A 15,669-nucleotide genomic window follows, 5' to 3' on the forward strand; every position below is an offset into this window, starting at 1 on the left:
AAATATTCAAAATGTTTTTAATTACTCTTTGGATCGCTGGCCTGCTTCTCTGAATGTGACTCTGCCATTCAGACCACAAGGCTGCCCGTATTTTCACAGGGTTACATCCTTCTTTCCCGAACATGGGCTCGCCCCCAGGCCTGATCATCATGGGGAGCTGAGGAGCTGGGGTTGGCCTTTCTAGGATCTAATAGTTTTAACCTAGGCCAGGTTCCTGGAGGGTAGCAAGCGTAGGTTGGGATTCTCAATGTACTCTTGGACCCATTTGTCATTGGGGTTGGCGCAGATCTCTCGGTTCTTTTTGGTGACGAAGCTGGGGAGGAAGAGTTGGACTGTCATGGGCCGTGGAATAGCGTGGGGGTTCAGTCCGTACTCTCCACTTCTAGCTCACATGGGGCTTGCCTCCTGCTCTTTACCACCTCCCCAGGCCTCCACCCTCTGGGTCTCCTCAGAAGGCCTCCCTCTCTGGCCTCTAGACCTCATCATCCCTTCTTTGAGTCCCTTCCCCACTCAGCCTAAATCCTCAGGCTTGGGTTTCATTATGGCTGCCATTTATTGGGCCACAAAGCTATAAGTGGCAAAGTAAGAATTAAACCCAGGCCTATGCTGTGAGATTCAAGCTCAAGCCCTTAACCACTACTCCTCTGCTTCTAGGATGGAGACTTCTTAGTTCTGTACATCCCATTCCAGCCCTGGCTTCCCCTTCCCTCTCCACAGGAATATCTGCAGGAAAGTGCTTACATGATTGCTGGCAGGTAACAGTTGAGGGCCCTTCTGTATCCCACCACCAGTTTCCTTGGCAGTACTTTCTCATGATACTTCATGCAGCAGGTGAGTGAAGCATTCACCGACTCAGGAATTTCTGAGGGAATCACATTGAAAGCTGAGCCAAGGATGCAGAGAGGGAGCCCATGGCTGCCCACCTCCATCTCCCACCTATTGCATTCCACTCCTCTGATGGCAAAGCCATCTGTTAGCAGGGACTGATGATAGCTTAATAGGTGATAGAAAAAGTGAAATAGATGAACCCCTCTGGGAGACATACAAGGAGAACCTTCAGCCTCTGAACTGAGTTTCATCAAGTACAAATGACTGGGTTATTCACATCTGATGATGAACCAGGACTTGATTTGGCAAACGTGTATTGAGCTGATCTAATATATCAGGCTCTATGGGGGTCAAGACAGGAGGAAGACCCAGTCACAACTATTGAATACCTTATAGGCTAGTCAGGGTAAAAAGAGAAAGTGAAAAGATAAAGGCTACGACAGAATGTGGTCTAGGATAGAATAGAATTTAACACAAGGTACTATGGGAGCAGAATGAGGGCACCTAACCCAGCCTGGGTGGTAGAGGAAGAAGGCCCATAGCAGGTGGTTCCTGAGTTGATTCTTGAAGGATGAGTTGGATTTAGACAGACAAAGGGATTGTAGAATCTGGAAGAAAGAAATATATGAGGGCCTGAAGGTGGGGGAAGCTCAGCATGTCTGGGGAGTGCTGAGCAGGTTCCGATGGCTGGAATGCAAGGTGAGAAGGAAGAAGTAGAAAGAGATGATATTGAAGAGAGAGGGGTGGGCCACCACACCTTCTGAGCTGTGGTAGGGAGTCTGGATTCTATCCCAGAGGCATTAGAGAGGCCGAGGTCAGGAAGGAGGGTGAGATGGAGCCATGAGCAAGAGAAGTTAGGGCAGGAGGAAAGTGTTCTATTTGGGCTTTGGGGTCAGACATCTTGGGCTGGAGTCTTGACTAAATGATTTGAAATATGAGCAAATTTCTTAATCTCTCCATCCATTAGTCTTCATCCATTAAATGAGGGTAAAATGATACTTATGTCCTAGGATCGTGGTGAAGACTAGTTGAGAAAATGCTAGTAAAGCCCTTAACTCAGAGCCTGGCACACAGACAGGCTCAGTCAGTGTTTGTTATAATTAAGAGCAAATGGTAGTAATGACCACTCTTTTGGCCTGGAAATGGGCCGATTTCCCCTCTCTTTGATCTTCGCAGGATGCTGGACTTGGTTGTTTGTTAGTGCTGTGTTTCCCTTGAGCTTCCCTGACTACTCATCAGTTGGGGATCTTATATAGGAGGATAGGCAGAGACCTCCCTCAGCCCCCAAACTTGCAGAATGTAAATCCCATTGCAGCCTGACCTCTTGCTTCCAGCTGATGGCCAAGTTGCAGACATGTTGAGAGCACCATTTGGGTGATCCATGCTTTGGGTGGGCCCTTTTTCTTCCTTGAAGACTGAACCCTTTGCACTGGCCTGCTCGACCTTCCTGAAGGGCATTATTGCCCCCCTCCCACCCACCAGAGGCACCTCTGCACTCAGTGACATTCATGACCCTGGTTCTCAAGGCAAAGTTTACAAAGACCAGGGGCATCCTGAGAGTGCATTGGCAGATTACACGGTGTGCGTGACCCTTCCTCCCCTGAGTGTTTATATAGGCAGAGTCCTGCCAGACTACATGCCAAGGGAGAGAAGAAGGGCTGGGGCAGCCGAAAGCTGGTATGTGGAAGGCCTGAGTGTCTTGGTCCCTTTCCTGTGACGGTTCTCATAAATCACAATAGAGGCAGGGGTAGGGAGTGGGCAAAACAAGTCATGTTCTCCATAAGTTCCAAGCATCCCATAGTTCTAAAATCTTTCAACCCCTTTCTTCTTTTCTACAGAATTTATTTAGACCTAGGCTGGGGGATGGAGATGGGGGCCATGAAACCCCCAAACTGCACGCTTGGGCATCCCATTAGGACTTCTTTTGGCTGCCATGATAGTCCCAGCAATCTATGCCAGACACTGAAAGGAAGGGGTGTCTAGGTTCAGTCTCCCCATTCCTGGGCTTAGCCTCAAACATCATTTCAGCCTGCCTCCAAAGCTCTCCTTGTCCTGCTCTCCCAGAGCGTCTACAGCTCTTCTCACCCACTTGCCTTGCCCTCCTCTTCATCGCATGCATTTATTATTGTCTCTTATGTTACATCCTTGGCTCCTCCTCCTAAATGATCACTCCTGCTCTCCATCCTTGAGACTCCTGATGTAACCTTGACCCAGCTTCCTAGAACTGCCCAACCCCAGAAGGATCTGGACCACAGCCCAGCTCTACTTACAAAGGGGAGAGTTTGAGGATAGCAGCTGTGCATGCAGGAGGGGAGAGGCCCTGGGGCTGAGGACAGAGACCTGACAGAGCTCTTGGTGTCATCTTGCTGCCAGCTACCCTGTTCCCCTTTCTCATTGCTGCCCTATAGGGACAGATGGACTCACTTGACTAGCGGGGAAAAGCAGGAGTAGTGGTGAGGATGAGGATGAGGAGAAACAGGGCAGCCACGGAGACGTTCATCCTCTCAGTGGGGCAGTTCAGCTTCAGGGAAGGGCTGAGTGGAGATGTCCTGCTTGCCTCTGGTTGTCCGCTCTCTGACCTCTCAGCTCTCTGGACTCTGACCACTTTGCAGCAGGTGGAGGAGAAACAACGGGCCTCCCTCAGTGTTTGCTGAAAGGGAGGGCGTTGGAGGGCAGGGCCTGGCACAGAGTTGAATTCAGTAAGATTTGAATTAATGTAATGGTAAGAACTCGAGGAAGGGAATGTGCAGCGAGTGTGTGCCATGCGTCAGGCACTTTGCATGCCCTGTTTTGCTTAATCCTCGCAGTAGTGAAGTAGGGATTATTTCTCCCGTGTTATAAGTGAGGCCACTGAGGTTTAGGTAGGTTAAATCAATTGTCCAAGGGCACATAGGTAGGAGCCAGATAGGCAGTACTGAAAACCAGATCTGTGTGATTTCACCACTTTACCTGCCACCATCTCTATGTCGGGGAAGGGGGAGGGAGGGTTGAAGGGCCCCGGTTTCCCCAGGTGACCAGTCTTCGGGAGGGTGAACATAAAGCAGGATTAGAGAGAGCATAGACTGAGGCAAGGATAGCATTTAATGATGTCTGACAAGGATGCCCCCCATCCCCAGTGCAAGGACACATGATTGAGCTCACACTCTTTCATGTCACAGATTGTGCTGCTAATACTCCAACAACGTGCCTGATCCTTGGGTCCCCGTCTGTTGCTAAGGTGTTTGGCTTATTTGTTGATGTTCACATTTATCTCTTTGGACTTTGGACTCTGAACCAGTTTTAGGTCTAGTTGGCTGATCTCTCCTGTGTGCCTGCAGTCTGGGTGTATCCAACCTGCCACCATGGCCAATCATGACCACAAGGGTGTTGCAACACCATGTGCCTGACTGTCTGCTTCTGTCCCAGCGTTCCAGCTTCTGCCCTCTGGTTTTGGTGGAGGCTAGACCTGCCCCTCAGTGTCTTCTCTCTTCAGACTGCCTCAAGACCCCGTTCCAGGTTGAAGGCAGTGTTTGGAGAAGAGACGGAAGATATAGGGGTTGTTGCCGTTGACGGACTGTGAGCTTTAGAGGCATGGGGGAGTGTTTCAGGAGATGAGAGCACGGGGAGACGGGGGCTGAACAGGGAATATAAAGATCCTTATGGGCTTGCTATTTGGTGTGACTGCTCATAAATAGGGGAAAACATAATGCAATCAGTCCTTGTGGATTCAAGACAGTTAATGGTGGTAAAGCTGTAGGTTTCATGGGGGTAGGGAAGGTGTGTATGTGGGGTACCCAATTGACCCCTGTTTATGGAGGCAAGGAGATTTGAGGAAGCCTGGTTATACCTTTAGCGGGCAGGCCCCCTCTTGGACCTTGTCTGTGGAGGACTGCAGGCCAGGGGAGGGTGGCTATAGTGTCTACACTGGGCGTGCTCTTACTCAGTATGCATAGCTCCTCCTCGAACCCTGAAGATGGGTCTGAGAGCCTTTGGGGGCAGCTGGGTGTTATTTTTGAAGCATAAGCCTCCTCTTAATTCCTGTCTCATTCCATTCATCTATCCATCCATCCATCCATCCATCCATCCATCCATCCATCCATCCACTGATTCATCCATCTCCTGAGCACCTGGTGTGGGTCAGACTTTCTGCTAGGCCTTGTGGGGGACACAAAAATGAGTAAAACAGTATAGTACAACCTGATGTATGTAGGTGGACGGGGAAAAATTAGATACAACACGTCCATGAGTCATTCCTGTTCCAGATGGCAGGGAACAAAGGCCTTGGAAGCAGCACAGAAAAAAAAAGGGCTATGCGTGTTCGGATCCTGGGTGCAGCACCCATGCACCGCTTGTCCGGCCATGCTGAGGCGGTGTCCCACATACAGCAACTAGAAGGATGTGCAACTATAACATACAACTATCTACTGGGGCCTTGGAGGAGAAAAAGGGAAATAAAGGAGGAGAATTGGCAATAGACGTTAGCTCAGGGCCGGTCCTCCTCAGCAAAAAGAGGAGGATTGGCATGGATGTTAGCTCAGGTCTGATCTTCCTCACAAAAAAAAAAAAAAAAAAAGAAAGGAAAAGAAAAAAGGGCTATGGAGTTTGATTGCTGTGGAGAGGCCTTTATGAAGATTTACCTGCAAAGTCAGGTGATAATTCTTAGCTTTACGCTTGTAAAGCTTAAATAAGGTAATGCACATAGACTGCTTAGCAGAGTGCTTGGAATTAGAAGGTGCTAGATAAGGAACGGTATCTGTTATTATCGTGGTTATTATTGTGTAAAGGTGGCCTTTACACACCTTTGTAAGAGAGAAAGAGAGTGTCTTTCTCTCTCTCTGCTCAGCTTCCCACTCCCCCCATTGCAGGCCTGACCCATTTTTTGCATCAGGTTCTGGCCAAACTTCTACAGAGTAAGGCTTGATGCTGAGGGCGCCACCCCAGGCTGGGCTCACCAGTGTCCTCAAGCTACTGTCAAGAAGTAAATTCAGGAGAAATGAATGAGGGCAGAGAAGGGCATGTCTGGTCTTTAATTCAAGGCGGGGCAGCTCGCAGCAGGTGGCTGGGGCTGAGTTGGGAGTGGGAGAGGGCCTTGGCTTCTTCTCTTTAAGATTCTGAGCTGTTCCCTTCTCCACTTCTTCTGGTCACCTCCAGCACCTTGATGTAGTCCTGGACCCAGGCATCACTGGGATTGGCACAGATGGAATGGCCCTTTTTGGTGATGAAGCTATGGAGCAAGAGGGAGAAGGATTACAAACTGAGGGTCCAGCAGCTGGGAAGTGAGAGCACATCCTCCCTCACAAATTCCTCACCCACCCTAGATTGGTTCTCCTTCCTTTGTTAGAGGCAGCCCAGGGCCAGTCTCCTTTCTGAGACATGATTTCCAGCCCCTGAGGGCCCCTAGATCCATCTAGTCTCAGTGTCCCTGCCCAAGAAGTGCCCTCCTGCCTTCTCTTCCCCTCCCCTAACACCTCTCCATCCATGGGGCTAGCTTCTTCCCGGCTCCTAGCAGGCCCCAGACAGGCCAAAAAGCGCCCAAGTTGCCTCTGTTGCCTGTCTCTGTGTCAACACACCTGAGAGGCACCCTAAGGAGTCCCCATTTCCTATCCTTCCTGCCCCCCGCCCCCAGGCCCTGCTAGCTCTCTCTCTTCCTGTGTGGATGCCACCTACACAACTCCAGGCTTGGAGCACTGGCTGCTGGTCTCATAATAATGTGTAATCCGGTTACGTGGGATTGTGCGGGTAATGTAGCTGAAGCAGCAGTCCGCAGGGTAGTGAGGTCCTCCTGAGGAGAAAGTGTGCCGGGAAGCCCAGACTTGGTCCTTGTTAAAGACGATACCTGCTAGCTGCTCCTGTAACCCTAGGGGGTGGAAGAGGGAAGGAAGGAGGAGATAGTCATGTGGAATTCCGGATAGGGCTGTGGAGAAACTCAGTTCTCTTATCTCCCTCTCCATGCTATTCCTCTGGCTCCTCTTTTCCTCTTCCTTCATGAGTAACCACCCTCCTTTCCATTCTTCAGCCCCTCCTAGAAAGACTGGCTGATGACTTTCAACTCTGGGATTGAAGACCAACAAAGCCCAGATCTTCTCGGTGAGCACATACCATCCCTGAGGGGCAGAATTGCAGAGATGCTCCAGATAGGAGGAATATTTGGAAGAAATCCCAATAGGGATTGGGGCACATGGCATTTGAGACCCAGCCCCTCCCAGTCCCCCCATCCTGCCCGTGTCCCCATTGAACCCATACCCTGCAAAGAGGGAAGGATGCCCACACCAAACCCCAAAGACAACGGCCAGGGAGTCAGGACATCCAGATTCTAACCCCACCTCACCTTGCTGGCTTTGTGCCCCTCACCCTTTTATTCCCTTCTCAGTTTCCTCCTCTGTCAATGAGGCTGTTGGACTGGATTGGTGGTTTTTATATGGAGCTTCCTGAGGCTCTGGGGGCTTCAGGGACTATCTTGGAGGTACTGATGCATTTGAGTGTGGAATCTTGGGTATCGGACCCCATTCAATCCTGTTTTTCTGTTTTACATATTGGGCCTCTGTGTAAGACTTTGCTTGAAGAAAAGCTTTCACGGTCTAAAAAATTTTTTTAATGACCGGATTAGGTGATTTTTCAGTTATTTTCTGATTCTGAAATTTCATGGCTCTTATAGGAGATGCAAGAGGGTGATAGCAAGGTCACACCAATCTTGAATTATGGATGCAGCAGGGATGGCGTTTCAGACCAAGAGCCCTGTACAAAAAAGTACTTGCTGTGGTTATGGGATGGAGTGATTGGGGGTGTGCATGGTTATGTGACCAACCTGGACAGAATGTGAGTGTGTGTCATGGTGGCCTCAGGGGTCACTGAGGGTGGCCAGATGCTTGGGTGGAAAGGGAAAGGTCTAGTCCTATTATCCAGCACCATTCCAGGCAGCATCCTCCCTCTCTGAAGAATGGAATAAGGGATCCCCTGGTGCCCGAGACCCATTCCCCCCATATTCCTCTGAACTGAGGAACGACTTTTCAGAGAGGCAAATCAAACTGTCCAGATTCTCATTAACTTTAGACTAGCTTTATTCCAACAACCTTCTATGTTTCCCATCAGTTTCTGAAAAGGAAATGAGGTAAAATTGAAGGGTGAGGAATGGTTCTGCTTGTCTGTAAAGGCAGCTCATCCTAAGAAATAAGCTGAAAAAAGGTGGCCTAGGTGAGACCCCCACTGTCAAGTTTCTCCAGCCCACACCTAAGTGATGCTGTGCTCACGGAGTAGGGCTGACCCTGGAAGCAGGCTGGGCCCAAATCTCAAGAAGCAAATAGACAAAATGGCCTTGAGGGTTTCCAAACACTGCTCCTCAGTCTCCTTGGGGATAATGTCCCAAAATGGGGTGGGCCACTCTTGCTTAATGGCAAAGAGAGATGAATTGAGCCAGTGGAGAGGCACGCTGGCCTCACTCCACAGCCTTGATGGAAAGGGGGACTGGTCTTGGGGAGGGTGAAGAGGAAACAAGTTTAAGAAGACACCAGACCTCCTCCGAGAGCCCCTCCTCCTAGTATCCCCAGCAACCTTGCTCCTGCTTATCTCCCCAGAGGGACCAGGTTGGAAAGAAGACAAGACATTGCACTCACGTGAGAAGGATTCAGTCTTGGACCCTAAGGTGACGGTGATGATGATGAGGAGGAGGAAGGAGACGGCAGCCACGGAGACCTTCATCGTCTTGTGGAGGGAGCTGCTGCAGGAGGAGAGCTGGCCTGGTAGGGGCTTCTGAAGCTCCTGGGCTGAGGAAGTGTTGAGAAATGATCACTGAGGCAAAATATTTTTTAAATCTAGGGAACTAAGATATCAAAGGGAAGTAGAAAGCAGCAGATGCCTCAGTGACTTCATATCCTGCACATTTGTTGAGGGTGGAGTGAAGGAAGCATGGAGAGCCAAGATTTCAGGGAGGAAATTGCCTTCCACTCCCAGTGGGAGTAAGTTTAACCCTTTGATATAAGCCCTTCCCTAGGTGTAGACCACGAGTATAGGGGCTGGGGTCACTGTCTTAGATGCAGCAAAAGATCTCAAGGCTGGGAAGTGTCCTCTGCCCAATTCCAGTTCTGGGCCTCAGAACAAGGCCGTATGGGGGCTGGACATTCAGGATCTGTTCCTCTGGAGATCAGAGGGCATTTGGGGTAACAGGATCCGGTCTGGAGCTCCCCACATCAGGTCTCACCAGTCGGGGCTAGGAAATCCTCACTTAAACACTTAGGTAGAACCTACGGCTCCCAGCCTCATCCCTACCCCCTCACCATACCCTGGGGTTGAGAAGCACCGAGATGCTCAGTAGATAATTTATTTAACAAATACTACATAATGGTGGCTATACAGACTAGCCACTGTCCCAAATGTTTTATGGCTATTAGCCCATTTAATCTTTATATCAGCGGTTGAGGAAACTGAGGCACAGAGAGCATAAACAACTTGCCGAAGCTTTGACGGTGGATAAGTAGAATCAGGGTTCAAACTCAGGTGGTCTGGCTCCCACGTCTGTGTGCTTAACCACTATGCCACGGAGAAACATGGGAGCCCCAGCTCAGCTGTGTCTAAAAACATCCTGGCTGGCTTGGCTTCTCCACCAAGCCTTTAGTCTTAGCCCTTTCTGAGCTCAGGCTGTGGAGCCCTTCGGGACCTTCTCCTGGTTTCTGACTTTCATTCAGAGAAGCTTGATGAGAACCTTAGAGAATAACTAGTTCAGGGACAGCTAGAAGGTTTCATTGATTAGTGGTGGACTGGAGCTCTGTGTTGGAAACTATTCTGAGGCCACGTCCGTGCACCTCAGCAGGGGTGCTGTGACTGACGTGTGGTTCTGTCGCGGTGCAGCTCGCATGCTATGTATTTGCCAACCTTAGATTAGTCTAAACTGATCATTTACTGAGGAGGAAGCTGGGGCTCAGGAAGAGCCAGTAACTTAATCATGTTCACAAAACGGTTTGGGTGCAGGACAGATCCTGCTCTACAGACTCTCAGCCTAGTGGCCTTTACCATGCTTTCTTGAGGGCGCTTCCCCTATTCTGCTTGCTGTTGTGGTTAGAAGGTTGTTTATATCCTCTCTCCTGGACTGGACTCATCAGGGAACGTCTATTATTTATCTTTGCACATTCACACAGAGCCTAGCACATAGCAGGCGATTTATAAATGTTTTAGAGGAAGGATGAATAAGTAAATTGAGCTGGTCTAAGTATGTTTATCTCACAGGAAATGGCTGAATTCTCACACTTAGGTGCCAAGACAGTAATTTATTAGAAATTTTCTGTATTTGTTATCATCAATAACAACACTATTTAAACTCCTCAAGTCAAATGATAACAATTGTCATTAGGAACAATGTACGGAAATAAGTTGTTTCTGGGAAGAATATGAGTTGGAAAGAAATAACGCTTACTTTTTGTTTTGGTGGAGATTAGCCTACCTGCCAAGTTGTTGTTAGGAGTCTTACAGGAAATTCCTTTATTTTTCAAGAAATTATTGAGTTCCTGTCTACAATAGTCTGGATATGCTAATTGCTATAATAAACAACCCCGAAATCTGAGGGGATTAATTAAATGAAGGTTTATTTCTTGCTCACGTCACCATCCAATGTGAGTCAGCAGAGAGGTGAGGGCGTGTGTGTACGTTGGGGAGCGCTATTTCACGCACTCATTCAGGGACCAAGTCTTCTTCTATTTGGTGTTACCACCATTTTTCAACACAAGGCCTCCATGTTTGCTACAAAACGGGAGAGGCGGAGGAGGATTGGGAAATTTTCACGGGCCAGTTCTGGAAATGGTATAAATTACTTTCACTCATACTCCACGGCCAAAATGAAGTTACGTGGCTCTAACTTAAGGACAAAAGCGTGGAAGATGTAGATCATCTGTGTGCCCAGGAGGAAAAGGGAATGGATCATCACTTCTTTGCCCCAATATCATATGCCGGGTCCTGAGCTAGGCGTGGAGAGTGGGAATGAAGATGACCTTGACCTCAGAGGACTCATAGCTTTAAGGACTCAAAAAAGTAAATGAAAATTGCAATATATTGGGATGAATGGAATTTAGTAGCAACATAATTAGAGACCTTAAATGTTCTCCTATTGCCCACTGGTTGAGTATGCAGTGCCTATTTAAAAAATGTTAAATATGTTGTTCAAAACAACACATATACATTGATTTTTAAAAATTGAATAATACAGAAAGGGCGTGTGGGACATAAGCTTTCTGAGTTCTTGCTCGTCTGGAGAAGTCATTACTCATCCCTCACACTTGATTGATGTTTTTGCTGGGTGTAGAATTCTACACTGAGAATATGAGAATATTTTTTTTTTGGAACTTTTACTTGTGGTGATCTGGTTTTTCCTCTCTCTAGAAGATTTTAGAATATATTATTTATCCTCGTTTTCTTACTTTTTGATCCAGGCTCATCTTATACTTTGCCCCAGCTCTGGAATCAGCCGTTTCTCCAATGAGTCCTGGTTCCTGTTAGTGGTGAATGGTTTTGAGAAACCAAGGTCTGGGTTCTTAGGGTGCTCATTGAATTGCTTAGGGAATGGCATTGCTTTTAGGTCTGACCTCTCAGTGGACAGAAGTAGGAAATATATTGAAGCATGTATGCATAAGGGTGTGTATAGTTTCCTACTTATTTCTATGTATTTTATACATTTATAGCAATTTCTATATCATCTGTCTAGCTGTATGACAAGCCAAAGTTTATACCAATACATTCAATTCCAAGTTGACACCACAGGGTTTATTTTAGTCTTCCCTTTCTATATGTTTCCCTCTTTACGCTAGCAGAGAGAAACCTGGCTCCCATTAACCTCAATATGTTTACTTGTTGGCTGCATCCCCTGTATGTAACAAACATTTTGGCCGTACTAGCTGTATGCTCGGTCCCAGCCCCACTGGCCTCAACCATGTGGGTCATGCCCTCTGCCCCATCCCAGCCTGGTTGAGTCCTTAGTTGAGCCCCCTGGCCCACATCAAGATAAACAGCAATGAGCTATGTTACTTTCTAAATATTGTCTGTGGTTCTAAAAGTGAAATAGTAAAAATATGGATGTTTCCATTTGCTATTTTATGCCTTGATTTCTGTGCAGCTCTAGTTAGGTTTTTATTTTTATTTTTTACAACTTTTAAGCACATTATTTTTCTAGGTATTTTGCACAACTTCCAAGAATTTTACTTTAAAAATTCAATATTGGTTGTTAGACTTATTTAGCCATGTTTAAACTTTTCCCAATTATACATTTCTTTTATAATTAAGCAGCTTTGATAAGCTTCATCATAAAAAATCAAATATCAACACAAATCAAGAACTGGCCCATTTTGTTGTTTGTCCTTGAAAAGACAATGAAGATTCATTTTTTCAATTCTTTAAAATTATTTTTTGGTTACTAAAGAAATATGTGCTATTTATAAAAAGTTGCAAACCATGCTAAAGTTACAAAGTCAAGAGTAAGAGTTCCTCTCCAAATTTCCACTCCACCCTGCAGCATCAGCATTACCCGAGAACTTGTTAGAAATCCTGATTCTTGGGCCATACCCAGTCCTACTGAATTAGGATTTCTGGGAGTGGGATCCAGCAATCTGTGTTTTAACAAGTCCTCCAAGTGATTCTTCTGCATCCTAAAGTTTCAGAAGCCCTGATCTCTAGTAGAGCTGCCTAAGTGGTGTGCTTTAGATATTGGTCTCTCTAGCCTCTGGGCAGCCTGACTGGGGCCTGGGGAGGCCTGATCCCCAGGCTGGTTGCCCTCAATACAAACAATCTCATCATTTTAGTACAAGGTTACATAATAACTTGGAGACTGAGTGATGAATTAGATATGATTCTTGCACACAAATGTCCTATCTTTTTCTTCTTTTCAGTCTTCTTTCTACACTGAAATATTCTTGAAGGTCAGGAATCTAGTTTGTTTTGTTCTCATGGTTTTCCTAAAGCCTACCACAATGTGTAACATAAAGTAGCCACTCAATAATTATCTGTTTGAGTGACGATAAATATCCATCTCAGGATTCTAGAGAAAGGGAGATGGGAGCTCTGGCTGGGATAGTGAGGGAAGGTTTATGGTGGCACCTAAATTGAACCTTGCAGGATGGGTTGAGTTTTGCTGGGAATTGTTGAGAGGGGGTGCATTTCTGGCAGAGGCACCATAGAAAGCGAGGAAGTGAAAAAGAACATGCTGTTTTTGAGGAACTGTGAAAATAGAGCATGTATTATGCAATTGACCTGGACATAACATGCCATTGTCCCCTCTAAGACCACAAAGATCTTCTATGCGTGACCAGATGCTTGGTCTGAAAGGAGTCTCGGTTTCCATCCCTCCTTTCTGTTCAGTGGCCATTGTCATGACCCAAAGCCTCGATTAGGAGATAGTTGGCCCTCTGCCATCCACATTGCTCAGGTGGTCTATGCTCTCCATTTCATTCTTCCGAGCTAACAACTTGACCAACCAGAGAACGCAGTGAAACCATACACACTTCCCTTCAGTCTGGCACAGTTTTAATCCAACAACTCTAAGATTTTCATCAAGGCTCTGAAACAAAATCTCTACGGAGAAGCCAAAAGCTGCTGTTGCCATCACTCGGTCATGCATTCCAGGGCTCAGTGGGTCAGTGTTAACCCAAAGCTTTTGAATTCAACAGAATATAGTGAAGCAATGAGAGCAATAGGAAAGATCATAAATGGGTCAAAATATAGGCCAGAATCCAGAGTATCTGTGTTCACCTCTTTCACCTCCCCAAATCCCATTGAAATGACAGAATAAATATGAAAATAAAAATAAATTTATAGTAGCAGTAGGGAATCAGAAAAGATGACATCAGCTGACCATAAGGTGAGAAATTTCCATTCTATACAAAGGACATGCATCAGGCTGATGGCACAACACGAGGAGGCTGAAAAACACTTGTATCCTCATATAGCTGAAGGAGAAGATCATTGAAAGGACATTTTCTCAGCAGGACCCTGGGTAACACAAAGATCAGAGTCTGTGCTGTTGGCGGAAGCAGGTGTCCATTTCAGGACAGTGAGGTGCAGGGTTTGATCCAGGGTAAAGCTACAAGCACAGTTCTCTAACTAAAGAAGGATGTCTGCTGTGAGAGCCTTCTAGAGGGGACAGTGGGGACAGAGAATTGGGCAATGACCTGGATAACTTCTGGTCAAAGACAAAAAGACCCACCCCTCTACCCCCTAGAAATGAAGCTCTCTGACAACCTCAGTGAAAGCCTGACCAGTCGCACCCCTCCTTCCTCCTCACCCAACAGAGCCAGGGCCCCTACAATGAGAATCTGTGTTTACAACCAGGGAACTAGGGATTTCTACTTATGCTAGAACAAAGGCATCCCTGAAGGAGTGAAATGTTCTCAGGCACTCTTCCCATTCACTGGTCCACCATCTGGCCTGCCTGCCTGTTTACCCACATCTCCTAAAATGGTATCTCTAAGTGAGGCCCTGGACCACCTGCATAAGAATCACCTGTAATGCTTGTTTAAATTGTATACGTCTGTGCTTACCCCTTATCCCCAATCATCTCCTGCTCATCCCTCCACTGCCAAATGATGGAGTAAAAGAAAGTTTTCTAAGCTGTAGTCAAAACTTCAAAGATTAGCTATTTTAGTAGGAAGGATAAGATAAGACAAACTGTGAATTTGTGTTTAATCTCTTTGGAGTTATAATAATTCCCAGCTTTAATCATTGTCTCAGGATTTTTTTCTAATAGTGATTTGTTACTATAAAGGATATTTGGTTATCAATCAGTTTTTTTCTTATTGATTTCTTATGGCAAATCACCCAAAAAGTAAGCATAGGTTTTAAACATTTTTGGAATAAAAAAAATTTTGTTGTTTAGAATCTAGTCCTTTCGTCTGAATTTTATGAGACAGTTGACCAAGATTTACTAATTATAAATATGTGTATATGCTTTAATAGATATGAATATAAAATTGATATTAACTCCTTCTTTAAATGTTTTTCTTAATATCTTTCAGCTTTAAGAAGACATCTTTTAGGAAGTTATATCTATTAAGAAAAAACATCCAAAATGTAGAAATAAGGCAAAAGGATGACTGCGGCCTTTCAATGTCATATTGGAACATTGTCTGAAAGGTCCACCCCAGGATTCCTTAAATCTGTAGGGGGAATGTGCTTTTGATTGGTATTCTATTTACTATTGACTAGGTCCCAGACTTTGTGAAATTACATGTTAACTTGTAAATTTGTGTCTAGCACAAATACAAATGATTTTTGTCTAGTAGAAAAGATAATCCCAAAAGTTACAGTTTTATTGCCCAATAAGATATTAATCTGTTTTTCTCTAACCTAAACATTTCAGAATGTCATCCCCAATTAACTATATAAATCTCTGCTCCTCAGGTGATGTCTGAATCGGTTTAATGGTTCCCTCATTAATGGGTTAAATACATCTTTAACACGTTTTCAATCTATATTTGAGTGAATCATATTTTTAGCTATTTAAAAATACTATGATGTCTCATTTTGAAAAAAACATGAGTCCAAAGTTCAGCAATTCCTACAATTCCTTTTTCCTCTTAAAGTTCAAGTAATGTTAATTTGGATACTCTCTCTCTCTTTTTTTTTTTTTTTGTGAGGAAGATCAGCCCTGAGCTAACATCCATGCCAATCCTCCTCCTTTTGCTGAGGAAGACTGGCTCTGAGCTAACACCTATTGCCAGTCCTCCTCCTTTTTCTCCCCAAAGCCCCAGTAGATAGTTGTATGTCATAGTTGCACACCCTTCTAGTTGCTGTATGTGGGACGCTGCCTCAGCATGGTCAGAGAAGCGGTGCATTGGTGTGCACCCGGGATCCGAACCTGGGCCACCGGTAGCGGAGCATGCGTAACGGCTAAGC

General features: G+C 45.9%; 1 protein-coding gene across 2 annotated transcripts; it reads right to left on the reverse strand.

The window, feature by feature from the left end:
• Window positions 1-201: 201 nt before the first annotated feature.
• On the reverse strand, window positions 202-8,618 carry LOC131416670 (C-C motif chemokine 16-like). 2 transcript variants are annotated; one of them, XM_058559331.1, is made up of 4 exons: window positions 8,441-8,618; window positions 4,733-4,746; window positions 742-862; window positions 202-313 (listed from the first exon to the last, which is right to left on the reverse strand). In XM_058559331.1, exons 1-4 carry the CDS (start codon window positions 8,500-8,502, stop codon window positions 202-204), a joined length of 309 nt encoding a protein of 102 aa, XP_058415314.1. In that variant the 5' UTR covers window positions 8,503-8,618. The 2 variants fall into 2 exon arrangements, with proteins under 2 accessions (XP_058415314.1, XP_058415313.1); XM_058559330.1 differs by lacking the exons at window positions 202-313; window positions 742-862; window positions 4,733-4,746 and adding exons at window positions 5,815-6,031; window positions 6,475-6,664 and having other exon boundaries at window positions 8,418-8,618.
• Window positions 8,619-15,669: the final 7,051 nt, after the last annotated feature.

The sequence above is a fragment of the Diceros bicornis genome, chromosome 18 (assembly GCF_020826845.1).
Source record: "Diceros bicornis minor isolate mBicDic1 chromosome 18, mDicBic1.mat.cur, whole genome shotgun sequence".
Classification (NCBI taxonomy): domain Eukaryota; kingdom Metazoa; phylum Chordata; class Mammalia; order Perissodactyla; family Rhinocerotidae; genus Diceros; species Diceros bicornis.

Coding starts and splice junctions, on each gene's coding strand:
- LOC131416670 (XM_058559330.1), bottom strand. CDS start 8,502: ATGAAGGTCTCCGTGGCTGCCGTCTCCTTCCTCCTCCTCATCATCATC. Junction 6,665..8,417: donor CAAGACTGAATCCTTCTCAC/GTGAGTGCAATG, acceptor TCCACCCCCTAG/GGTTACAGGAGCAGCTAGCA. Junction 6,032..6,474: donor TGCTCCAAGCCTGGAGTTGT/GTAGGTGGCATC, acceptor CTTGCTCCATAG/CTTCATCACCAAAAAGGGCC.